Source organism: Prunus persica, chromosome G7, assembly GCF_000346465.2.
Source record: "Prunus persica cultivar Lovell chromosome G7, Prunus_persica_NCBIv2, whole genome shotgun sequence".
NCBI classification, from domain to species: Eukaryota; Viridiplantae; Streptophyta; class Magnoliopsida; order Rosales; family Rosaceae; genus Prunus; species Prunus persica.
Window position 1 is genome coordinate 13,583,816 of NC_034015.1, and position 26,391 is coordinate 13,610,206.

Sequence of the window (26,391 nt, forward strand, 5' to 3'; positions counted from 1 at the left end):
ACGGCGCCAGCCCGCACGGTTTTGTTCCTGGGCCTGCCTACATTCTCAGCAGCGCCCAAGAGGCCTCGTACTAGATGGATGCGAGGTGTGCCATATAAGGCACATCACCCCCTCTCCGTTTGGTCGATGTGGGATCTTACAATCCACCCCCCTTAAGGGATCCGACGTCCCCGTCGGCACACTCGCACCACACGGCAGAGTGGCTCTGATACCAAATTGTCACACCCCGGACCGACTCCGCCGTAGCACGATATTGTCCGCTTTGGGCCTCCCTCACTGCCCGCACGATTTTGTTTCTGGGAGCTTACGAAGCAACTTCCCAGGGTGGTCACCCATTCTGGGATTGCTCCAGCCTCCCACTCGCTTAACTTCGGAGTTCTTACAACTCCGAAGCCAGTGAGCTCCCAAAAGGCCTCGTGAAAGTTGGAGGTGGGCCCCATCCACACTAGCACAATATTGTCCGCTCTGGGCCTGGACGGCGCCAGCCCGCACGGTTTTGTTCCTGGGCCTGCCTACATTCTCAGCAGCGCCCAAGAGGCCTCGTACTAGATGGATGCGAGGTGTGCCATATAAGGCACATCACCCCCTCTCCGTTTGGTCGATGTGGGATCTTACAATACACAATAATGAGAAGACACATACACTATCTCTCATACGAATCATCGATAGAATTTCAATAGGCTCTGAATTTTCTTTGATTAAATTTTTTTTTTCTCAATACACTTTTCATGCCTGAACTTTGGCTATTTTTGAATCTAACATCTAAATTATAATTCATCACAATTTTTCTTTTGGAATACGATATGCTAAATTATTCTAATGCATATAGCGGATGTCTAACTAGGGTGCAAAAGGGCAAACACGTTGTCTTGACCAACTGGCGTAACCCACATATGCTAATTTGTCACAATTTAGTTTATAGCTTCAATCGGAATGTTTGATATCTCATAGCAATTTTGTGTGTGTCTCCCTTCCTTATTATCATAGAGGACAATTATAATGAACTAAATGCACGTACAAAAATTTATGGAGTTAGACCCTTGAATTAATCTAATAACACATATAATTAGCTATTTAAACTTTGGAAGTATTTTTGCTCACCACTTTAACTCAAGGTGTACCTTCATCATCATTCTCAACACTTGACACGTATCTATTGACATAACCATGGTTCTATAAATACAAAGTAAAGAATTAACTATGGTTATGCCAATGGACACATGTCAAGTGTTGAGAATGGTGGTGAGAGTATATATTAAGGTTAAAGTGGTGAGCAAAAATATTTCCTTTAAACCCTCACTCATACTCCTTTTTATATCACATTGAAATAGTCCCAAAGATTTTATGCCATATGTGATTCAAAAACTAATTGCAAAACGAACTCATGGCAACATTTTTAAAACTCTGTGTCTTCCCAATTTCTCCGTGTGGGATTTAAATTTATACTCTCAGTATTGGCATCACCACAAGAAGAAATTTTTTTAAGAAAATACTTGTCATCTATTTTCCTCAAATAGAAATGTTGAACTCATACTTTTTCCTCTCTTTTTTCTTTTTCCTTTTTATTTGGAAGGGACGGTCTTATGACATGGACAATCAAAATCAGAGCTATAGCCCAAGTGAGATTTCCTCTCCCCACCCTCTTTTTTTATATCTATAGTATTAGTTAGTATATATGTTTAAAGTTTAGCCTAATTCAAAATCTAACAACTCACCTTAAGGTTAATCTAACTCATTTTATTTTAAAATTTTAGGCCCGTCCCTGCTTGGTAGACTACAATGGCAACTAGAAATCATCTTACCTTTACTTGTAAGACTCGAGAGTTCTATTGAACTTCGTAAGACCCGGGTCCTTTTGGGCTATTTGTCGTCTTGCGGGGGAATTTGGGGAGCTAAAGACAGCTAGCATGGTTCTACAAGGTTCTTTGATATTTGATCTCATTAAGCTAACCCCAAGCAGGAAGAAACGATACAAAAGCCTGGGAATCCAAGCAGCAAACGAAAACCGATTAAGAGGCAAATCATGATCATTTCAGTGTTTGCTAACACTTTAGGAATCAAAACAAGAGTGGGGCCCGCATCCATACTCTTGAAAAAAGAAGGATCAGACTCCATGGTGACGGGGTAGTGTCATGCATTCATTCTGATTCCAAGTTAACAAATAAGCAATAACTACTGGGAAGATACATACACTCTAAATTCTCTCTCATACGAATCATTGATAGACTTTCAATAGACTTTCAATACACCCTAAACCCTAAACCCTCCTTTTCCGTCTGTAGTACAAATTTCATTAACAATGACAAAATTTTAATAAAAAAGAATATTCAAATAATTTGAACGTGTCAAAACCACATTGGTGGTATGGAGGGTTCAATTAAGTGGAGGGACAAATGTCAAAATTTTGGATAGGTGACAAATAGGGTACAGAGGATTTGGGTACAGCAGATCTGAAGTCTCTCTTACAATTGTAGTGCGTAAGCTTTGATTTATTAGACTTTTCACTTCCTCCGTGCATAAATTTTCTTCCACATCTATTTTCTGCACTTACTTAAATTCCTTGTTAATCTATTACAGTCTTCTTCAAGATTTTCAGCCGAGAAAATTAATAATGACAGAAGATAACCATGCAATTGGGATCGATCTGGGGACAACTTATTCGTGCGTGGCAGCGTGGCAGGCTGATCATGTAGAAATCCTGGTGAACGATCACGGTAACAGAACAACTCGATCTTATGTTACCTTCACTGATAGTAAGAGGTTGGTAGGAGATGAAGCATTTAACCAAGTCGGGAGGTTCCCCGCCAACTCAATCTTCGGTAAGATTAAAATGATATGATCAATTATACTTAATTGTTTAATTGTTTCCTTCCTGACATAATAATCTAAAAATGATTTTACAGATGCAAAGCGGTTAATTGGTAGGAGATTTAATGAAGAAACTGTTCAAAAAGATGTCAAGTGCTGGCCATTCAAGGTCATTGAAGGTCCTGCTGACAAGCCCTTGATTGTGGTTAACCACAAGGGTGAAGAGAAAAAATTTGCTGCTGAAGACATCTCTTCCATGGTTTTGGCAAAGATGCGGGAGATTGCCGAGTCCTACCTTTGCTCAAAGATTTCAGCAAAAAATGCAGTTATCACTGTCCCCTCTTACTTCAACGACTCACAGCGCCAGGCTACAATAGAGGCTGGCAAACTAGCGGGCTTAAATGTGCTGCGTATTATCAACGAACCAACTGCTGCAGCCATTGCTTATGGAATCGACAAGAAGGCCGGTTGGTTTAAAAAGAGAAATGTGATGATATTTGATTGGGGTGGTGGTACGTTGGATGTGTCACTACTTAGCATAGGCCATGGTGTCTTTGACGTGAAGGCCACTTCCGGAGATACTCACCTTGGCGGTGAAGACTTGGATAACAGAATGGTGAACTACTGCGTCGAAGAATTCAAGACAAAACAGAACGTGGACATTGGTGGAGACGCCAAAGCTCTTCGGAAGGCCAAAACTGCGTGTGAGAAAGCAAAGAAGGCACTTTCGTTTTCCTTTGACACTGATATTGAAATTGACTCTTGGTATAAGGGTGAAGATTTTCATACAACTTTTACACGCGACAAATTCGAAGGACTGAACATGGACATCTTCAACAAGTGCATGGAGCCTGTTAACAAGTGTTTGGAGGATGCCAAAATGGACATAAGCGAGGTCGATGACGTTGTTCTTGTTGGTGGGTCTTCTAGAATCCCCAAGGTTCAAGAGCTATTGCAGGAGGTTTTCAAGGGTAAGGAGTTGTGCAAGAGCATTAATCCTGATGAGGCCGTGGCTTATGGAGCCGCTGTTCAAGCTGCAGCCTTGAGTGGGAACGTAACTGGGAAGCTTCAAGACTTCACTCTCTTGGATGTCACCCCTCTATCACTTGGGTTGGAGAGTATGGAACATGATAGTTCCAAGCTTTACATGAATGTTGTGATTCCAAGAAACTCAAGAATTCCGGTGAGGAGGACAACAAGTGTGACTACTGTTTATGACTACCAAGAGTCTGTTACCTTCCCCATTTATGAGGGTGAAAATAGAATAGCCAAAGATAATAACTTTTTGGGTAAATTTACCCTCCATGGCATTCCTCGGGCTCCCAAGCATGTTCCCAAGTTCACTGTTTACTTTGATATGGACGCAAATGGAGTTTTGAGCGTCTCTGCGGAGGATATGTCCACTGGCCAGAAGAAAGGGATCAAAATCAACCGTGACAGAACCAAGAACTAACTCTTAAGGGAATATTAAGGATTACGATAGCATCTATAAAATAATTATTTTCTTTGATTTCATATCTATGTTTAAGATAGCATGGAATAAGGAAGTCGATATGAACTTCTTTTGCTGGCTGCTTGTGCATTTCGTGATTGGCTGGTTTTTCCTTCTCTGGGTTGGGTGTGGGGACTGTGCTTTGTAAAAGACTTGCCTGATTTGTAGCGCAGACATCTTACAAGTAAAAACATATTTCTTCCCGCAAGCATTCAGGAGAGCTTCATTTTTTTATATTAAATTTGTGTCTTGCTCCTTATAATCATCAAGGGGATTTGTTATAACGTTGTTCAAAAGTTTAATTTGGTACATATTACAGACGTCTAGGGCAATTTATCTTCTTTCTTCTTTTTTTATACAAATGATAGAAATATATTTACAAGGGTAATTTTATAATAGGTCAATAGATTCACACAACTGTCCAATACACCCACAATAAAATCACAACTAGATATCAAACTCATCATCGCAAAAATATATCATTCTCACCTCATCAGTCGTTTATGTGAGTAGAACCTGAGATCTCCTCCAACCAACTGAAGATAAATAACTCTGAATTAAAAGCTAATTAATTAAGGCAAACTATTATTATTAGTATATGAACACCATCAATTCGCTTTTATACAGCTAAATGGAAATAATATATCCACTTACTCAATTATTAAAATGCATTCTTTCTCACTAAGAATATGGAAACGCAGCATGATTGGATGAGGAGATATGAGTGGCACAACCTTTCTTCCTACTCTGAAGGGAGTCTTTCAATGAAGTTCTTTACTTGACCCCAAAAGATAAAATAAAAATTCTTAACCTCGCATGACACAGATAAATGACCATGCAGCTCCAAAAAAATTTATTTTATTTTATCTCTTTGTTGGAAAATATTTTATTCATATTCATTCCCTTGGAAGTTGGAAGTAGTCAACTTATTTACCAGTTATGTCTTGACACATTTTTTTATGTGTTTTTAGTGACTCATTTTTTATATATGTCAAACTAGATTTTTGGGAAAAAATAGAGCTATAGGATTGTTCCTCTTTGTTTTTAGTGAGTCATTTTAGTTGTGCTTGTAAAGAAATAATTAAATCGTGTCAGTGGCAAAACATGAAGGGTAATGTGAGTTTAGGTTTCTGACAAATAATTTTTGAAATGAGTATATAACAATTTCACAAATTATTACTGAACATGATTTTACTGTTTTTGTTGTCGAAAAATGTTTTCAAATTAAATGAACATTTTTGTTTTCCAGTTTTGCTATATTGTGTTAGTTTTGTTATGCATACCATCTAATATTTTTTCTTGTTTTGATCCTTTATGGCCACTGTCATGAGCATTCTTCCTTACCTTTTTAGCTTTCTATCACGACCAAGACTTTTCAGCTGCCCTTTTTAATTTATTGGGTTATTTGCTCAAATGGTCTTATCTAATTTTTATAGTATTTTATATAGATTTTAATTAATTAATTAATATTTTAGTATAAATTGAGGATTTTAACTCTCAAATTAATGGTAATATTGATAGAGTTTAACGGTAGGACTAATTTACCGATTAATATATAATTGATGGACCATTTGAGTAAATAACCGTTCATTTATTTGTAGTAGTCATCGTGACTTTTGCCTTTTGTTTTGGAGAATGCTAGCAACCTTCTCTCTAACCTTCTTCTTTGGACCTTCTCCCTTCTTTGCTTGACATGTGTCATTCTCCTTACACATAAAACCATTAATATATTATACAAGCTAAATTTTACTTTCCAAGTTTACCCTTATTAAATGTATTCAATTTATCCCAAAAAAAAAATCATAACTTTCTTACCATTTTATTAATTTTTTTTTAAAAAGAAAATGTCTGTTTTTTTTAAAAAAAAAGAAGAAGTAATGTTCGGTTTTTTTTTTTTTTTTTTTTTTTAACACAAAGGGTTTGATTGCATTTCTTATACTACTAAATAAACAAAAATGTCCCCCAAATCTGAGTAGAAACAAAATAACACATTTTAATATTAGCAACGGTTACAAAACACAAATAGTGAAATCTTTATACAATATTAAAGTCTTCCCAAAAATTTCCAGAGTCTAGTAGTAGTAGAAACGAAAGATGATTAATCTTCCCAGACTTCGCTTCACTTCTCTTCTTCAAAAGTATACGACTTCACTACTCATCTTCCGAGGCTTCATATGCAAATCTTCTCTAATATGTATCAACTATTCCTATTACCACAAAATTCAATTGGTCAAACAAGCATAAACAAAGTTCTTATAAATAAATAAAAATTCTATAAATAAATAAATAAAAAGTTCTTATAACAATACCATCTTGTGTAGCTTGACCAGCAAAATATTCATGCATGTCTGAGGTCCACAAATTATAATTTGCCTGTTACATATAGTAGATATGCACCTTAATTAATACAAATATATTAGTAATAAATACAAATAAATCATATATGACAATATTAAATTTCCATCCAGTCCATATTTACTTTCATTCCATTATGCCCTTCAAGAGTCTCATATTCATCCTATAACATATCAAAGAAAAACAAGATTTATTCATAAGTAAAATTCAATAAAAGGTTATGATTATTAAGTGCTGAAAAGAAGAATTTGTGTATCACCTATGGTATACTTACTATTTGTTGCAAGCATTCATGAGTATCCCTGTAGTTATCAGAAGCATCATTCCTTGTGTGTGCTTGTTCCTATAACATAAAAAAAAAACACCTTGACATGTATATGTTATATATGCACCTAAAAGGTAATTCCAAAAGAAAACTGATATATCGTGCCTGTCTTGGCAAGGAGCTTTTCATCCGATCATTAGACAGTCCAAGATTTGCTTGTGCCTACGAAAAAAGATGAGAAGTATATTTAATAGAGCCTGAGAGTTGAAAATGCAGAGCGTCTTCTGAAAGATAAAGCAAAGAGAAGACGTTTTAGCTTCAAGGGCAAATATGGAAATATAATTTTTAGTTTTTATATAATTAATAGCATTGTTTTATGTGTAAGGAGAGTGACACGTGTCAAGCAAAGAAGGAAGAAGGTCCAAAAGAGAACGTTAGAGAGAAGGTTGCTAACATTTTCCTTTTGTTTTTTTAATATCGGGAGAGTGACTTTTGCTTGTGGTGATCCCCTTCGTCCACACCTTTTTTGCTTTCTATCACGACCAAGACTTCCATGTATATGGTGACTGTTATAAATCAAGAGGAATTATGGAGAGAATTGAGAGAGAGAGAAGGGGAATGTTTTCTCTTCATTGAATGTGTGTATTGAGTTAGGGAAGGGGGAAACTTTTATAGGCATTTGGGGACTCTACTTTTACAACAGTGACAATCTTGTTGATTATTCAAAATGAATCACCAAGGAAGTTGCGCACACTCAAAGACACCGCCAAGCCGAGACAATCGTGTTACGTTATTGTGCCAAAAAAAAAAAAAAAAATCCATGAAAACATTAGCTGAGGTACGTGTTTTAAAGTTGTGTCTAAATATCAACAATGAATAAAAGTTTCACAAACCCAAACAAATTGTAGACAAATAGAAAATAAATCAAAGTTTCACAAATCCAAACAAATTATAGACAAATAAAAAACAATAAAATATGGGTAATGCTAGACTTATCATATTTTTATACCACATTGTGTACCACCTCTCTAATAGCATTTTTCATAAAATATAAGATTAAGATTAACCAATCTTAATTAAGTGAATCAACCCAATTGAACTTTGATAATATATTATATGGAGAGTAGCGAATAAAAAAGTCACAACCTTGTTTCCAACCTAATTATAATCCATATCCATTGCCACATAGTACGATCCAAATCGTATACTTTTCTCATCTTCATTTATAGATCATTCTTAATTCATAGATCATTCTTACAGAAAATAAGACAAATTGAACATCATTAAGACACTAATGAGGTGTTAGTTGGATTGGCCCAGACTTTTGGTGTGCTCCCAAGTGTTCCTGAGTTTAAGTCCCCATGGTACTAATATGAGTTTCCCCTCTGCCTTCCTAACTTTAACTAAAAAAAAAATCATTAAGGCATATAATTATGGCCAACATAATAGACAAACATGGTGCTTAAAAAAAAAAATAATGACAACTATTATTTGAGTAGTCAAATTAATGGTTTCAAATTGGAATTTTTTTTTTTTTTTTTTTTTGTAGAGATGATCTTTGAAAGAATAGTTAAAAGTTAGACAGTTCAAATTATTGAAATATAATGCAAATGAAGCCTTACGAGGTGTCTGTCAAATAATTTGAGGGATCATTACATATATATATATATATATATATATTTCAAATTAAGATAATCAACTCGTTACTCATCAACTTCCCCTCCATACCGACTGCCAAAAAAAAAAAAAAACTCATCAACTTCTGCTTCTAGCCAGTCTCCTAGACCTGGTGCTTCCATGGCCGTAGAGAACATGCCACCATTTCCGGTTGCAATCAAACTTACGTCTGATATATATAACTATCAACAGTGGAAATCTTTCTCTCTTTCATATTTTAACTACCACAATCTTTCTGGAATCATTCATGGAACAGAGCCTCGTCCGGGCCTAATTGAGTCTACCCTTAGTAATTGGTCGGGCAGAGTTCAAAAGGGTTTGAGTTGGTTCGACAGAGATCAACAGGCTTTGAATTGGATGAGAGCCACTCTATCTGGAATTCTCCAACAAATGGTCATGGACGGAGCTGACTCTTCACGAAAGGTCTGGCAAAATCTCGAGCAACACTTCGCCCATCTCTCTCATGCTAGCATCTATCAGCTTAAATCCGAACTACACAAAGTGAAGAAAGATCCCACCATTCCGATGGCTGACTATCTGGAAATAATCAAACAGCTGGCGACCGATCTTGCAGCTGCCGGTGCTCCTCTGGAATTTCCCGAACTAGTTCATGTACACATCCTGGCGGGATTACCAGAGGAGTACAATCCCTTTCGTGCAAGGATAAACCACTCTCCAGTAAGTGGTTGGGATGAGTTGTATGACTTATTGTTGAAGGAGGAAATGCGTCTGGATCCACAGCGCACCTTAAAACTTGGACATGCTTCTTCTGCCTCTGCTCCTCAAGAAAAAGAAGAGTACGCAATCGGGATCGATCTGGGGACAACGTATTCCCGCGTAGCAGTGTGGCAGAAGGATCATGTAGAGGTTATACTGAACGATCACGGGAACAGGAAGACTGCATCTTATGTTGCCTTCACTGAAACTGATGAGACTAATCTGGTAGGTGATGCAGCATTTAACCAAGTCGTCAGAAACACACCCAACTCCATCTTTGGTACGTATCATATTCATATGTAGGATTAAACTGCACGTTTACTGTCTCCTTTTTAATTATATTCACTTAGAACTATAATCATAAGTATATATATGAAATTGTCACTTTTTCTAAGCTATCTAGCTAGATTGTGAATCAACACTACCCATAATCTTTGCTTGAACAAATCCAAAGATTGATTTTGATTTTTACTGCCAGAGCCAGCTAATATATGTTTGCATGAATTGTAGTTTAAGAATTTTTTGAGGAAGTTAAAATTGTCGTAACTTTCAGTAAGATCCTCCCATGGTGAGAAAAAAAAGTTAATGTATTGGTTAATAAGCTATTATATTAGATTCCTACTTAAACTCGTGCTATCTGATAGAACTTGGCATCCATTTGCAGATACAAAGAGGTTAATCGGTAGGAGATTCAGTGACGCCTCTGTTCAAAGTGATGTGAAGCTCTGGCCATTCAAGGTCATTGAAGGTCCAGGTGACAAGCCCGTGATTGTGGTCACCCACAATGGCCAAGAGAAACAATGTTCTGCTGAAGATATCTCATCCATGGTTCTGGTAAAGATGAGGAAGATTGCCGAGACCTACTTGGGCTCAACTGTGAAAAATGCAGTTATCACGGTCCCTGCTTACTTCAATGACTCGCAGCGCCGAGCTACAAAAGATGCGGGCATGTCTGCTGGCCTAAACGTGTTGCGTATTATGAATGAACCAAGTGCTGCTGCCATTGATTATGGCCTTAACAAGAAGGCCGGTTGGAGTAGCCCGCGAAACGTGATGATATTTGATTTGGGTGGTGGCACTTTAGATGTGTCATTGCTTACCATTAGCACTTCTGGTGACTTTGAAGTCAAGGCAACGGCTGGAGACACTCACCTTGGCGGCCAAGACTTCGATAACAGATTGGTGAACTACTGTGTTGAGGAATTCAAGAGGGAGCATAAATTGGACGTTAGTGGAAACAAGAGAGCTCTTAGGAGGTTAAAAAATGAATGTGAGAAGGCAAAGAAGAGACTCTCATTTGAGTCTGACATTGACGTTGAAATTGACTGTTTGTGTGAGAATACTGATTTCACCATAACTTTTACTCGGGCCATATTTGAACAACAAAACAGGGAATTATTTACCAAGTGTATGGAGCCTGTGAAGAAGTGCTTAAGGGATGCTAACATGGACGTAAGCCGTGTCGACGATGTTGTTCTTGCTGGTGGCTCTACTAGAATTCCCATGGTGCAACAGCTATTGCAGGAGTTTTTCAAGGGGAAGGAGCTGTGCAAGGGCGTTAATCCGGATGAAGCAGTGGCATATGGCGCTGCGGTTCAAGCCGCAGCCTTGACTGGGAATGGAAAGGGGGAGTTTATTCAGGACTACACACTCAAGGACATCACTCCTCTGGCACTTGGTGTTGCAGATAAGAAATTCATGCAGTTGATTCCAAGAAACTCTCTAATTCCCGTGGACAAGAAACTAGAATTGTGCACTAATATAGATGGCCAAATTCTCATGAACATTCCCATATATGAGAGTGACAGTAGCATACCAGCAAATCTCAACTTTCTGGGTGAATGCAGCATCCGTGACATTCCTCCAGCTCCCAAACATGTTCATAAATTCGATGTTTTCTTCGAAATTGATCCCGATGGCATCTTGAGTGTCTCTGCTGTCGATAGGTCCACTGGCCAAAACAGAGAGATCATAATCAACCGTGACAAACCGAAGAAGTCTGAGGGAATGCAGAGAACTAAGAGATGAGGTAAGAAATGATAATCCATATGCCATGCTACCGCTGAAACAGAATATATTATAAAATCAAATCAATTTGATATATCTTTACTTTGTTAACTTGTAGCAGGTTATATTGTTTTAGGGTGAAATCATGGTTTTTTTTTTTTTTTTTTTTTTTGGTGATCTACTTCAGCAGCCCCAATATTCCTGTGGCCGTCTACGCTGCACCGCATTGCAGAACTCAATGATCCTCACCATGTGGTGCCTCACTGTTTTCTTGTTAATGCTTAATTATTACTCGTTATATTTGAACTATGTAAAGTTTAAACTGTGCTATATATTTGATATTTTGTTTTGCAAACTGGTTAACTACAAATTGGGTTCATTCGGCTGGAGCTGGTATTGGGCTTGATTTCTTTTGTTTGGCTCATTCGAGCTTAGTAATGAACAATCCAATTACGACACCAAAAACCCACTAAGTTCTCTAAACCATTTGGTCTTCTTTCATGTTTAGGTTGGGCTCCCCTTTGGGCCTTTACATTTGGGTTTTTTTTAATGAAAAATTACTTGGGGACCTTTTTTTGTGGATATAATTCACCAAAATAGTCGATCCACAATTCATGATCTAGAATAAGAGCATAATCTTAGTTAAAAGATTCACAGCCTGAATACAATCACGCCATACAAAAAGTGGAAAATTATAGAAACAGATGCAGTACCAACCCTGCTCCTTAGCAACATCGATGTGGATTTGAGAAGGAAAATAACAAAATAAATGTAAGTGCATAAAAAAGAGAAAAAAAACAAGGCACATTTGGGATAAGCAAATATCAAGGCCCCTTACAAAATAAATCAAATTAGGGTAGACGAATGAAAAACTACTCTCGGGCCAGTAACCACAATCAGACCATATTATATTCGAGATTTGCAAAATTCGACAACCAAATTCACGATTGAAGAGGAACTACAATATTGAAGATTATGACATGGGTTTTTTTTTTTTCCCATCAAATATAAATTTTGAACCCTATAATCCTTGAGCACCACTCACGGGCCCAAAACTTGCCTTGTACAAATATAAAACAGTATTTAAAAGAACTTAATACAAGAAATTTTTTATTCTCATTCCTTAATTGTGATTGGATATAGAGTAATGAATTGGGTTTCGTGCTCTTTTTCTTTTAGTGCTAGTCATTGTGAGTTCACATCTGTGGTGGGTGACCTGTCGGCTTCTCATCATTACAAAGACTTTCAGCTGACTTGCATGCAGCTGCATGTGTTTTTTTTTTCCTTGGGTTTTTTTTTTTTTTTTTTTTTTTTGGACAAATTTTTTTTCCTTGGGTTGTAAGCTACGTATGTGTTACATTCATGGTCACCGTCAATGTCATGTTGCGTTGATGGTGAAGTTTCCAATAATTCTCTCATTGCTAGCAAGTAGTGTTGCTTTTTTAGGGTGAGCACGGTACGTGTTACATTCATGGTCACCGTCAATGTCATGTTGCGTTGATGGTGAAGTTTCCAATAATTCTCTCATTGCTAGCAAGTAGTGTTGCTTTTTTAGGGTGAGCACGGTACGATTCTGCTGCTTTTGTAGTGTTGCTTTTTAAGAGTGGGCACAGTACGATTCGGCTGCTTTATTAAGGGGAAGGGGTCCTCCTAGTTGAGGTAATATTTCTTTTGTTTTGGTGGGAGACAAACTTTCCATGTTTTATCACATGTTTTGGGGTATGTGTCACTTGATCGGGTTTTCATGGTACACTTTTGTGGGGCTGCTCTTTTTTGTTGGCTCTGGAGGAGGAATTTGGGGAGCTGCACTGCATGGTTTCTTCGCTCATAAGGCTGTTGGATGGCAAATTCCCTTTGGCTGAAGCAGCAAATAATGGAGAACTAATAATTGAGCAGAAAATAAAAAGTAGCTTCATTTGCTTTTCTGGTGACCTAGAAAAAGACTTTAAAGCAACAAAAGTAGGATAAGGATCCTAGGAAGGAATCATATCATTTTGGAATCTAAGAAAGTAGATTGAAGATAAAAAAAAGATATCCCTTGCACAGTAATTCAGCAACGACCTTGCACAGTCAGTCAATAAGATAAAGAAAACACAACAGAAAAAAATCGTCCTAAAAATCAACAGACGACGATTAAACATTGGTCATCAGTAATCACTCTGATTCATGCTCATTCTGATTCAAGTTAGGAAACGTGTCATAAGTAAAATACACAATAATGAGAAGACACATACACTATCTCTCATACGAATCATCGATAGAATTTCAATAGGCTCTGAATTTTCTTTGATTAATTTTTTTTTCTCAATACACTTTTCGTGCCTAAACTTTGGTTATTTTTGAATCTAATATCTAAATTATAATTTGTCACAAATTTTCTTTTGGAATATGATATGCTAAATTATTCTATTGTATATGGAGGATGTCTAACTAGGGTGCAAAAGGGCAAACATGTTGTCTTGACCAACTGGCGCAACCCACATATGCTAATTTGTCACAATTTAGTTTATAGCTTCAATCAGAATGTTTGATATCTCATAGCAATTTTGCGTGTGTCTCCCTTCCTTATTATCATAGAGGACAATTATAATGAACTAAATGCAAGTACGTACAAAAATTTATGGAGTTAGACCCTTGAATTAATCTAATAACACATATAATTAGCTATTTAAACTTTGGAAGTATTTTTGCTCACCACTTTAATCCAAGGTGTACTCTCATCACCATTCTCAACACTTGACACGTGTCTATTGACATAACTATGGTTCTATAAATACAAAGCAAAGAGTTAACTATGATTATGCCAATGGAAACATATCAAGTGTTGAGAATGATAATGAGAGTACACATTAGGGTTAAAGTGTTGAGCAAAAATATTTCTTTTAAACCCTCACTCATACTCCTTTTTATATCACATTGAAATAGTCCCAAAGTTTTTATGCCATATGTGATTCAAAAACTAATTGCAAAACGAACTCATGGCAACATTTTTAAAACTCTGTGTCTTCCCAATTTCTCCGTGTGGGATTTAAATTTATACTCTCAGTATTGGCATCACCACAAGAAGAAATTTTTTTAAGAAAATACTTGTCATCTATTTTCCATTGGCTCTAAACAACCAATACTTCAAGTCTTTGTTCAACTATGACAATCATTAATTAGAAACTACACCGCAAGATGATTATGATGTGTTTTTTTTCATCAAATAGAAATGTTGAACTCATACTTTTTCCTCTCTTTTTTCTTTTTCCTTTCTATTTGGGACGGTCTTATGCCATGGACAATGAGAATCAGGGCTATAGGCCTATAGCCCAAGTGAGATTTCCTCTCCCCACCCTCTTTTTTATATCTATAGTATTAGTTAGTATATATGTTTAAGGTTTAGCCTAATTCAAAATCTAACAACTCACTTTAAGGTTAATCTAACTCATCCTATTTTAAAACTTTGAGTCCGTCCCTGCTTGGAAGACTACAATGGCAACTAGAAATCATCTTACCTTTACACTCGAGAGTTCTATTGAACTTCGTAAGACCCGGGTCCTTTTGAAAACTTGCCCTTTCACATGTGATAAAAAAAAGAAAAAAAGAGCACCATCTCTAAACTCCTTGCACAACTCAAGGGCCCCACTCTTTTTCCGAGAAAGAGAGAGAGAGAGAGAGAGAGAGAGAGAGAGAGAGAGAGGAAGAATTTCTCAAAATTTATTGATAAGAAGAAACTAAAAGAGAAGTGGTAATTTGAATACAAGGAATCTTGATTCTTTTTCCTTATTGTGATTGGATATAGAGACATAATGAAGTGGGTTTCGTGTTTTTTATTTATTTATCTTTTTAGTGCTAGGCGTTGTGAATTCATATCTGTGGTGACCCGTCTCATCATTATAAAGACTTTCAGCTGAGTTGCATATATTTTTTTTAGTTAATTTAGGTTTTAGCCATAAAAAAAAAACTTTCACTTTAAGGCCAAAGTTTTTTCGAAAAAGATAAAAAAAGTTTTCTATTTTTAAATCAAAGACATGCAAATGTAACTGATTCATTGGGAAATCCAAAAATACATAAAGGCAATTTTGTCCATTTTGGTTTCTTTTAAAAAATTTCTCTCTTCTTTGACTTTTCCAAAGTCTCCTCTTTTTTTTTTTGATCGTAAGCTACATATGTTATATTCATGGTCATCGTCAATGTCATGTTGCGTTGATGGTGAAGCCTCCAATAATTATCTCCTTCCTAACTAGTAGTGGTTCTTTGAAAAATCAAAATAACTGTGACTTAATAATACAAGGAATATGATTTCAAAATCTAAAAAAATAAATCGAAGATAAAAAAGTAACCTTTATTTTTTTGGTCGAAATTTGATATCATTAAGCTAACCCCAAGCAGGAAGAAACGACACAAAAGCCGGAGGCTCCAAGCAGCAAACAAAAACCTATTAAGAGGCAAATCATGATCATTTCAGTGTTTGCTAACACTTTAGGAATCAAAACAAGAGTGGGGCCCGCATCCATATTCTTGAAAAATGAAGGATCAGACTCCATGGTGACGGGGTAATATTATGATTACTAGTAATCATGAGTCATCATGCATTCATTCTGATTCCAAGTTAATAAACATGATATAAGTTAACAAATAAGCAATAACTACTGAGAAGATACATACACTCTAAATTCTCTCTCATACGAATCATTGATAGACTTTCACTACGAGAATTTTCTTTGTTTAATTTTTTTTTTCTCAATACAATTTTGGTGCATGAACTTTGGCTGTTTCGGAATGTAGCACCTAAATTATAATTTGTCATAATTAAAAATAAAAAAAATACATATTGTTGAATTACTCTAATATACTGGGACAAGGGTGGTTCCAGCATGTAGCAGGGTGGGCTCATGCCCGGCCCAAATTTATGTTAAATAAATAAGGAAATGCTGGCAACCTTATCTCTAATTTTCTTTTTTGGACATTCTTCCTTCTCCTCATGACATGTGTCATTTTCTTAACACTTAAAACAATGACATTAATGCATTGGACAATATATCTTTTGTTCCCAAATTTACCCTTATTAAATGTATTAACTTTATATTTCCTTCAATTTACAACTTAACTTAGACAATTAAATTTAAAAAATAAACATTAAAAGTTCAATTAAATAAATATTTAAAAATAAAAGCGAAGTATACTTCCCTAAAAAAAACTTTTTTTGGTTTCAAAAATAAGTATTGCAATAAAACCGTTCAAAATTATGGAATTTTAAAAAAATACAGATAAATATATTTTTTAAATTAATGAACATTCCAATTGATTAAAAAAGTTAAAAGATAAAAAGAAACAAAGAAAAGAGAAAAAAAAAAAAAAAAAAAACCCAACCCACCGTGCACTGTACTTCTCACTCTCCTCCTTCAATCCATACCCCAAAATCCATTCTCCCTTCCCTCCACAAAAAAAGGTAGTAAACAGAATTTTTTTTTTATTTTAAAAAAAACTGACGTTAATTTTGTGGAAGAATTTAAAATTATCTTTTAATTTTTTTAACAAGGTGGAAATAAAAGTTAGTTTGTCCAATGCATTTAACAAGGGTAAATTTGGAAAACAAAACATACATTGTCTAATGTATTAATGACATTATTTGAAGTGGAGAGAAAGTGACACATGTCATGAAGAGAAGGGAGAAAGTCCAAAAGAGAAGATTAAAGAGAAGGTTGCTAGCATTCCTCAAATAAATATTACCCACACTCTTCTCTCTCCTCTCTTCTCTTTTGCCCGGCCCTAATTTTTGTTAAAAAAAATATTACATACACTCTCATCTATCTCCTCTTTTTTTTTTTTTAGGTTAATGATTTCCCATTTCAATTTTATCCACTTACAACTCCTTTTTAAAAATCAACAAGACTGAGGGGATGTGCAACTTTCCGCACCTTCAACGCTTTCTTCGGCGAAGGGAGGTGCAACTACATCTCCTTGCGTCTTTGTAGGCCCATCAATGACTAGGAGGGGGATCAAACTCAGTTGTAAAGGGGCGAGCACGTTACTGGACTGGCTCCTTAAAACTGAGGATCCTCCTCAAAACAAATCGGGTTTTGAGACTTGTTAATTTTTTATAATTCTTTTTTTTTTTTTTTTTTTTTTGGTACCAAAGTTAGAAAGTGGGAGGGAGGGGAAAACTCACACACTGGTACCGTGGGGGTTTGAACCCAAGACCACTTGGGAGCACATCAAAGGCATGAGCTAATCCAACTAACACTTCATTGGTTCCTTTTGAATTCTTTTGACCCTTTGTTCTTTTGGAATTTGGCAAGTGTAAGACTCTCATTTATTGTGAGGAGGAGCTCCTCTTTAGTTTTAAGGAGCCAATGTGTGCCCTTTGATTTATGAGCACGGCTTGGCTCCTTAAAATTATGGAAAAGCTCCTCCTTAAAATCAATGGGGTTTGACCCTTGTCAAATTTCATTAACAATGACAAAGTTTCAATAAAAGAGAATATTCAAATAATTTGACACGTGTCAAAACCACATTGGTTGTATGGAGGGTTAAATTAGGTGGAGGGACAAATGTCAAAATTTTGGATAGGTGACAAAAAGGGTACAGAGGATTTGGGTACAGCAGATCTGAAGTCTCTCTTACAATTGTAGTGCGTAAGCTTTGGTTTATTAGACTTTTCACTTCCTCCGTGTATAAATTTCATTCCACATCTATTTTCTGCACTTACTTAAATTCCTTGTTAATCTATTACAGTCTTCTTCAAGATTTTCAGCCGAGAAAATTAATAATGACAGAAGATAACCATGCAATTGGGATCGATCTGGGGACAACTTATTCGTGCGTGGCAGCGTGGCAGGCTGATCATGTAGAAATCCTGGTGAACGATCACGGTAACAGAACAACTCGATCTTATGTTACCTTCACTGATAGTAAGAGGTTGGTAGGAGATGAAGCATTTAACCAAGTCGGGAGGTTCCCCGCCAACTCAATCTTCGGTAAGATTAAAATGATATGATCAATTATACTTAATTGTTTATTTGTTTCCTTCCTGACATAATAATCTAAAAATGATTTTACAGATGCAAAGCGGTTAATTGGTAGGAGATTTAATGAAGAAACTGTTCAAAAAGATGTCAAGTGCTGGCCATTCAAGGTCATTGAAGGTCCTGCTGACAAGCCCTTGATTGTGGTTAACCACAAGGGTGAAGAGAAAAAATTTGCTGCTGAAGACATCTCTTCCATGGTTTTGGCAAAGATGCGGGAGATTGCCGAGTCCTACCTTTGCTCAAAGATTTCAGCAAAAAATGCAGTTATCACTGTCCCCTCTTACTTCAACGACTCACAGCGCCAGGCTACAATAGAGGCTGGCAAACTAGCGGGCTTAAATGTGCTGCGTATTATCAACGAACCAACTGCTGCAGCCATTGCTTATGGAATCGACAAGAAGGCCGGTTGGTTTAACAAGAGAAATGTGATGATCTTTGATTGGGGTGGTGGTACGTTGGATGTGTCCCTTCTTACCATAGGCAATGGTGTCTTTGACGTGAAGGCCACTGCCGGAGACACTCACCTTGGCGGTGAAGACTTGGATAACAGAATGGTGAATTACTGCGTGGAAGAATTCAAGACAAAACAGAACGTGGACATTGGTGGAAACGCCAAAGCTCTTCGGAAGGCCAAAACTGCGTGTGAGAAAGCAAAGAAGGCACTTTCGTTTTCCTTTGACACTGATATTGAAATTGACTCTTGGTATAAGGGTGAAGATTTTCATACTACTTTCACCCGCGACAAATTCGAAGAACTGAGCATGGACATCTTCAACAAGTGCATGGAGCCTGTTAACAAGTGTTTGGAGGATGCCAAAATGGACATAAGCGAGGTCGATGACGTTGTTCTTGTTGGTGGGTCTTCTAGAATCCCCAAGGTTCAAGAGCTATTGCAGGAGGTTTTCAAGGGTAAGGAGTTGTGCAAGAGCATTAATCCCGATGAGGCCGTGGCGTATGGAGCCGCTGTTCAAGCTGCATCCTTGAGTGGGAACGTAACCGGGAAGCTTCAAGACTTCACTCTCTTGGATGTCACCCCTCTATCACTTGGGTTGGAGCTTGTGAAACATGATAGTTCCGAGCTTTACATGAATGTTGTGATTCCAAGAAACTCAAGAATTCCGGTGAGCAAGACAACACATGTAACTACTGTTGATGACTACCAAGAGTCTGTTACCTTCTCAATTTATGAGGGTGAAAGTAAAGTAGCCAAAAATAATAATTTTTTAGGTGAATTCACCCTCCATGGCATTCCTCCGGCTCCCAAGGGTGTTCCCAAGTTCACTGTTTACTTTGATATGGACGCAAATGGAGTTTTGAGTGTCTCTGCTGAGGATATGTCCACTCGCCAGAAGAAAGGGATCAAAATCAAGCGTGACAGAACAAAGTAACTTTTTAAGGGAATATTAAGGATTAAGATAGCATCTACTATGAAGTAATTATTTTCTTTGATTTCATGTTTAAGTACAATATCTTTAAGGGAAGTCGATGTGAACTTCTTTTGCTTGTGCCTTTCGTGATTTGCTGGTTTTTTTTCTTCTCTGGGATGGGGTGTGGGGGAGTGTGCTTGTAAAAGACTTGCCTGTTTTGTAGCGCACACATCTTATGAGCAAAAACATATTTCTTCCCGCAAATACATTCAAGACAGCTTCAGTTTTTATTTTGGATTAAATTTTTGTGTCTTGCTCCTTATAATCATCAAGGAGATTTGTTATAACGTTGTAAAAAAGTTTAATTTGGTACATATTACAGACACAAGAAGATAATTTATAGATTAAATTAGGGCAATTTATCTTCTTTCTTCTTTTTTTACAAACGATAGAAACATATTTACATTCACACAACTGTCCAATACACTCACAATAAAATCACAACTATCAAACTCATCATCGCAAATATATATCACCCTCACCTCATCGGCCGTCTATGTGTCCACTTACACAATTATTAAAACGCATTCTCTCTCACTAAGAATATGGAAACGCAGCATGATTGGATGAGGAGATATGAGTGGCACAACCTTTCTTCCTACTCTGAAGGGAGTCTTTCAATGAAGTTCTTTACTTGACCCCAAAAGATAAAATAAAAATTCTTCCTCGCATGACACAGATAAATGACCATGCAGCTCCAAAAAAATTTATTTTATTTTATCTCTTTGTTGGAAAATATTTTATTCATATTCATTCCCTTGGAAGTTGGAAGTAGTCAACTTATTTACCAGTTATGTCTTGACACATGTGCAGAAATTCTTCCTTATGTGTTTTTAGTGACTCATTCTTGTATATATGTTCAAATTAAGGTTTTGGGAAAAAAGGAGCTAAAGGATTGTTCCTCTTTGTTTTTAGTGAGTCATTTTAGTTGTGCTAGTAAAGAAATAAATAAATCTTGTCTGAGTGGCTGAACATGAAGGATAATGTGAGCTTAGGTTTCTGACAAATAATTTTTGAAATGAGTATATAGCAATTTCACAAATTATTACTGAACATGATTAAACTGTTTTTGTTTCGAAAAATGTTTTCAAATGAACAATTTCACAACTACATTCTTAGATATTGTATTAGTTTTGTTATGTATATACGATTTTATATTTTTTCTTGTTTTTATCCTTTATGGCCACTGTCATGAGCATTCTTCCTAACCTTTTTAGCTTTCTATCACGACCAAGACTTTCCAGCTGTCATTTTTCATTTGTTGGGTTATTTACTCAAATAATTTTCAAACTTATACTCGAGTTGCATTATGTTCTTCAACTCAATTATTCGTTCAAATGGTCCACCAACTCTATATTAATTGGAGAATTGGTCCAACCGTTTCATTTTCTGTGAATTTTAGTCATTGATTGGATTGTGCATGATTTTCTCCAGATCAATTCAACATGTTGTTGTGTTTGGTCTCTAGAGAAGAATTACTCATATTCGTTGTTTGGATTGTGCGTAATTCTCTCCAGATCAATTCAACATGTTGTTGTGTTTGGTCTCTAGAGAAGATTTACTCATATTCGGCACATAGTTGCTCTATACTTTTATTTGCTCATCAATAATATACTATCGCCTATTTTATTTTATTTTTTAAAAACTACTTTTAACATCTAAATTATGTAAATAAAAGAGGAAGAATAAATTATTATGAATGATCTTAGCCACTTCAGTTTTACTGATAGTTGAAAAGTCCAAGAAAATAAATTATGTAAATGGTTAGACTCAACAAGATATCACCGTCAGCAACTTGAAAATTAGCCTGGGCTATAAAATTATTTTTTCTCAAGAGCACTACTAAAAATCTTAGTAGTTAAATTGAAAATAAATTTGCATTTTAAGGCCAAAACCAAATTACCAATTTTTTGCCCCGAAACCTAATGCCCCTTATTACCTTTTTGGCAGTACCTAAATTATACGGAAAAGTTTTGGTAGTGCTTGTAAATAATCGTGTCTAGAAGGGTAATGTGAATTTTGGTTTCTGAAAAATAATTTTTTAAATGAGAACATAACAATTGCACAAATTATCAATGAATATGATTGTACTGATTTTTTTCTCGAAAAATGTTGTCAAATATGCATGGGTAATGCAAATTCTTTTTTCCATTTTTGCAATACAAAAACATTTTAAGAAAACGTTACTAGATAGAATGAAGGCAAAACGAGCTCCAGCAGATTTGTTATATGGCTCTCTACATTTACAGAGGAGGAGAGAGAAATTGAGGGTTCGCTATTTCTTCCTCTTCTCTCTCCCTAGGCTCATGCGTCACAACTAGGGGTGGGCGCGGTCCGGTTCGGTCCGGTTCTCACCTCAAATCGGAACCGAAACCGGTATTATTTAACCGGTTCGGTTTAGGCAAAAAAAATTTCAAAAACCGGCCGGTTCGGTTCTAACCGGTTCCGGTCCGGTTCTGACCGGTTCCGGTTTTGAACCGGATTATTAATTTATTATTTTTTTAATTTTTTTAATAAAAAAATTATAATAAAAAACTTATTTTTTTAGCTTAAAAATGAACAAATAATCCAATTCATACATTTAGAAATTTTTTGAAGTTGAACTTGGAAAATTAGTGATTATAGAAGTTAAAAAATGGCATTAGATTTTAAAATTTTATAAAAATATAAATATAAAATATATGACCGGTCCGGTCCGGTGCGGAGAGATGTAAAACTAGAACCGGAACCGGTTGAAACCGGTTCGGTCCGGTTTGTTGACTTTTTTGGTCAACCGGTTTTTTTTTCGGTTTTTTTTCACCGGTTCTGTTCGGTGTTCCGGTTTTCCGGTCCCGATGCCCACCCCTAGTCACAACCCTCTCTCACTTCTTACTTTCTAATTTTTTTAATAAACTTTTAATTTAGAAAGGAGGTTACATAAATAATACAATATTAGAAATGAGTCAAAATAGAGAATATTGTTAGAGGAAACACTTTTTAAGTAGTTTGCTATAATAACTTTCTAACTATTTTAACTAAAATTTTATTAAATTTTGAAGACTCTCCAAAAAATGCTCTTATATTATATTCGTTTTTTTTTTATGCAAAATCGAACTGTAAAATTCGCATACACTTTTATTTTATTATATATTTTTTCTGAAGAGTGATCAACGCTTTCCTTTGTATTTTTTTATTGAATATGGCCGCGGTCATGATTTCACACATGAGTACTAGTCACTGTGACTTTTGCTTTTTTTAATTTTATAATATATATAGGGAGTGACTTTTGCTAATGGGTAATCCACTTCGTCCTCACCTTTTTTTTTTTTGGCTTTCCATCGTGTTGATTTTTCAAATCAAAATGAATCACCAAACTCAATGATACAGCCAAGACAACAGAGAAAAACAACCCAAGCTTTGCAGAACTTTATTACATATTTTATGTTGTTGTGCCAAAAAAAGTTCCATGAAAACATTAGGTGCGGTAGGTATTTAAAGTCTTTGAGTCTACCTTTGTAAATGTCAACAATAATTAGAGTCTTTGAGAGAGAAAGAGACTGGTCTACTTTTGTTAGTCTTGTTACCAAATACCTGTAGCGGGGTCAGGATTTGGAACTCACATCACTAGAATTATTTTCTTTCTTCTCGTATGTAGGGGCTCTTAAAAGTTCCCTTATTTTAAAAGATGGATAGAGAGTAGGGTTGAAGTTATATTTTTCCAATTCTTCCCTAAAATTTGTTTAAGAATATAGTTTAAGGAGTCCATTGTAGATGCTCTAAGTAATCAAAAATACAAAAACATCATACATATTACATATATATAAAAAAATCATTACAATTTTTTTGTGTATGTAATAAGTACCCAAAACAATTGTGTGTGTACAACATTATAACAAATCTACTTGGTGATTTTAAGGAGCAAGACACAAAAATTTAATCAACAATAAAAACTGAAGCTCTTTTGAATGTTTGCGGGAAGAAATATGTTTTTACTTATAAGATGTACGCGCTAGAAATCAGGCAAGTCTTTTACAAGCACACTCCCCCACATCCAACCCAGAGAAGAAAAAGAAAAAGAAGAAGGGAAAAAAAAAACAGCAAATCAGAAAATGCACAAGCAAAAGAAGTTCACATCGACTTCCCTTAAATAATTACTACATAGTGGATGCTATCTTAATCCTCAATATTCCCTTAAGAGTTACTTTGTTCTTTCACGCTTGATTTTGATCCCTTTCTTTTGGCCAGTGGACATATCCTCAGCAGAGACACTCAAAACTCCATTTGCGTCCGTTTCAAAATAAACATTGAACTTGGGAACATGCTTGGGAGCCGGAGGAATGCCATGGAGGGTGAATTCACCTAAAAAATTATTATTTTTGGCTATGCTACTTTCACCCTCATAAATGGAGAAGTTAACAGACTCTTGGTAGTCATAACTAGTAGTTACACTTGTTGTCTTCCTCACCGGAATCCTAGAGTTTCTTGGAATCACAACATTCATGTATAACCTGGAACTATCTCGTTCCTCACACTCCAATCCAAGTGATAGAGGGGTGACATCCAAGAGAGTGAAGTCTTGAAGCTTCCCAGTTACGTTCCCACTCAAGGATGCAGCTTGAACAGCGGCTCCATACGCCACGGCCTCATCGGGATTTATGCTCTTGCATAACTCCTTACCCTTGAAAACCTCCTGCAATAGCTCTTGAACCTTGGGGATTCTAGAAGACCCACCAACAAGAACAACGTCATCGACCTCGCTAATGTCCATTTTGGCATCCTCCAAACACTTGTTCACAGGCTCCATGCACTTGTTGAAGATGTCCATGTTCAGTTCTTCGAATTTGTCCCGGGTGAAAGTTGTGTGAAAATCCTCACCCTTATACCAAGAGTCGATTTCAATATCAGTGTCAAAGGAAAATGAAAGTGCCTTCTTTGCTTTCTCGCACGCAGTTTTGGCCTTCCGAAGAGCTTTGGCGTCTCCACCAATGTCCACGTTCTGTTTTGTCTTGAATTCTTCCACGCAGTAATTCACCATTCTGTTATCCAAGTCTTCACCGCCAAGGTGAGTATCTCCGGCAGTGGCCTTCACGTCAAAGGCACCATGGCCTATGGTAAGTAGTGACACATCCAAAGTACCGCCGCCCCAATCAAATATCATCACATTTCTCTTACTAAACCAACCGGCCTTCTTGTCGATTCCATAAGCGATGGCTGCAGCAGTTGGTTCATTGATGATACGCAACACCTTTAAGCCGGCTAGTTTGCCAGCATCTAAGGTAGCCTGACGCTGTGAGTCGTTGAAGTAAGAGGGGACAGTGATAACTGCATTTCTTTCAGAAATCTTTGAGCAAAGGTAGGACTCGGCAATCTCCCGCATCTTTGCCAAAACCATGGATGAGATGTCTTCAGCAGCAAATTGTTTCTCTTCACCCTTGTGGTTAACCACAATCATGGGCTTGTCGGCCCGACCTTCAATGACCTTGAATGGCCAGCACTTGATATCATTTTGAACAGTTTCATCACTAAATCTCCTACCAATTAACCGCTTTGCATCTGTAAAATCATTTCCCAGTTTAGATTCTTATGTCAGGATAAGGAAACAAATAATTAAAAAAATTAATTATAATTGATCAGTTCATTTTATTTTTACCGAAGATTGAGTTGGTGGGGAACCTCCCGACTTGGTTAAATGCTTCATCTCCTACCAACCTCTTACTATCAGTGAAGGTAACATAAGATCGAGTTGTTCTGTTACCGTGATCGTTCACCAGGATTTCTACATGATCAGCCTGCCAAGCTGCCACACACGAATATGTTGTCCCCAGATCGATCCCAATTGCATGGCTATCTTCTGCCATTACTAATTTTCTCGGCTCAAAAGCTCCAAAAAGAATGTCAAATATTAACAAGGAAGTTAAATAAGTGCAGAAACCAGATGTGGAAGAAAATTTATACACGAAGAGGAGGCGAAAAGTCTAATAAATCATTTCTTACTGAGGAAGGAAGCGAAAAGTCTAATACACACGTATGAGCTTAATTTCATGATTAATACTATACGAGAATCAAGGAAAGAGATTTAAAATGCTATACTATTCCCAATGCATATTTCTCTATCTTAAATAAATCAGTAATTAATAAAAGGAATTTTTTTTTTTTTTGGATAAATACCACGAGGTGTTCTCACACCCTAAGGCCCCGTTTGGTTTACGGAATGAATTTGAGAGGAAATCATTTCATATGTCATTTCCTAATAGATGGGAAATGGAAGATTCCTTTCCCACATTTGGTAATGCTGGGAAAGTAACTTGGAGATACCACTTTATTTCATTTCCTATGTTTGTTTTGAATAGGAATGGAAAACAAGGTTTGTATAAATTTTCAATTATACCAATACCAAATCAAATAAAAAAAAGAATGCATTTAATGATATATTGTAATTCTAAATTGTTAATAGGGACAAAATGGTTATAAGAAATGTGTATTTAATGTTGGCTAATTTTTCCAAACTTTCCATGAGGGAAAACAAAACCCAAGTTGGGAGAATGACTTCACTTTTCCCCCTACTTTCCCATGGGCCAGGCAACGATTTCCCATGCCTGGACTTACCAAACATGAGAAAGCAATTGATTTCCCATCCCCAAGTCTCATTTT

At 36.4% G+C, this 26,391-nt stretch overlaps 4 protein-coding genes and 1 long non-coding RNA gene across 8 annotated transcripts; 3 read left to right on the top strand and 2 right to left on the bottom strand.

Annotated features, from left to right (window-relative positions):
• Nucleotides 2,403–4,511, top strand: LOC18770180 (heat shock cognate 70 kDa protein). Of its 2 annotated transcripts, XM_020569067.1 has the most exons (3): nt 2,403–2,473; nt 2,578–2,819; nt 2,904–4,511. In XM_020569067.1, exons 2-3 carry the CDS (start codon nt 2,612–2,614, stop codon nt 4,259–4,261), a joined length of 1,566 nt encoding a protein of 521 aa, XP_020424656.1. In that variant the 5' UTR covers nt 2,403–2,473; nt 2,578–2,611; the 3' UTR covers nt 4,262–4,511. The 2 variants fall into 2 exon arrangements, with proteins under 2 accessions (XP_020424656.1, XP_020424655.1); XM_020569066.1 differs by lacking the exon at nt 2,403–2,473 and having other exon boundaries at nt 2,506–2,819.
• LOC109950430 lies at nt 6,270–7,860 on the bottom strand. Its single transcript, XR_002272619.1, has 5 exons — nt 7,375–7,860; nt 6,930–7,142; nt 6,780–6,818; nt 6,610–6,673; nt 6,270–6,507 (listed from the first exon to the last, which is right to left on the bottom strand). It is a non-coding gene; the product is annotated as an uncharacterized LOC109950430 (long non-coding RNA).
• LOC18771793 (heat shock 70 kDa protein 18) lies at nt 8,481–11,691 on the top strand. 3 transcript variants are annotated; one of them, XM_007203297.2, is made up of 3 exons: nt 8,481–9,594; nt 9,979–11,343; nt 11,509–11,691. In XM_007203297.2, the coding sequence occupies exons 1-2, from the start codon at nt 8,718–8,720 to the stop codon at nt 11,340–11,342; spliced, it is 2,241 nt and encodes a 746-aa protein (XP_007203359.2). In that variant the 5' UTR covers nt 8,481–8,717; the 3' UTR covers nt 11,343; nt 11,509–11,691. The 3 variants fall into 3 exon arrangements, with proteins under 3 accessions (XP_007203359.2, XP_020424652.1, XP_020424653.1); XM_020569063.1 differs by having other exon boundaries at nt 11,512–11,691; XM_020569064.1 differs by lacking the exon at nt 11,509–11,691 and adding an exon at nt 11,440–11,467.
• Nucleotides 17,843–19,987, top strand: LOC18770392 (heat shock cognate 70 kDa protein). Its single transcript, XM_007203580.2, has 3 exons — nt 17,843–17,937; nt 18,042–18,283; nt 18,368–19,987. Exons 1-3 carry the CDS (start codon nt 17,858–17,860, stop codon nt 19,720–19,722), a joined length of 1,677 nt encoding a protein of 558 aa, XP_007203642.2. The 5' UTR covers nt 17,843–17,857; the 3' UTR covers nt 19,723–19,987.
• Nucleotides 23,707–25,733, bottom strand: LOC18770674 (heat shock cognate 70 kDa protein). Its single transcript, XM_020569076.1, has 2 exons — nt 25,391–25,733; nt 23,707–25,293 (listed from the first exon to the last, which is right to left on the bottom strand). Exons 1-2 carry the CDS (start codon nt 25,596–25,598, stop codon nt 23,939–23,941), a joined length of 1,563 nt encoding a protein of 520 aa, XP_020424665.1. The 5' UTR covers nt 25,599–25,733; the 3' UTR covers nt 23,707–23,938.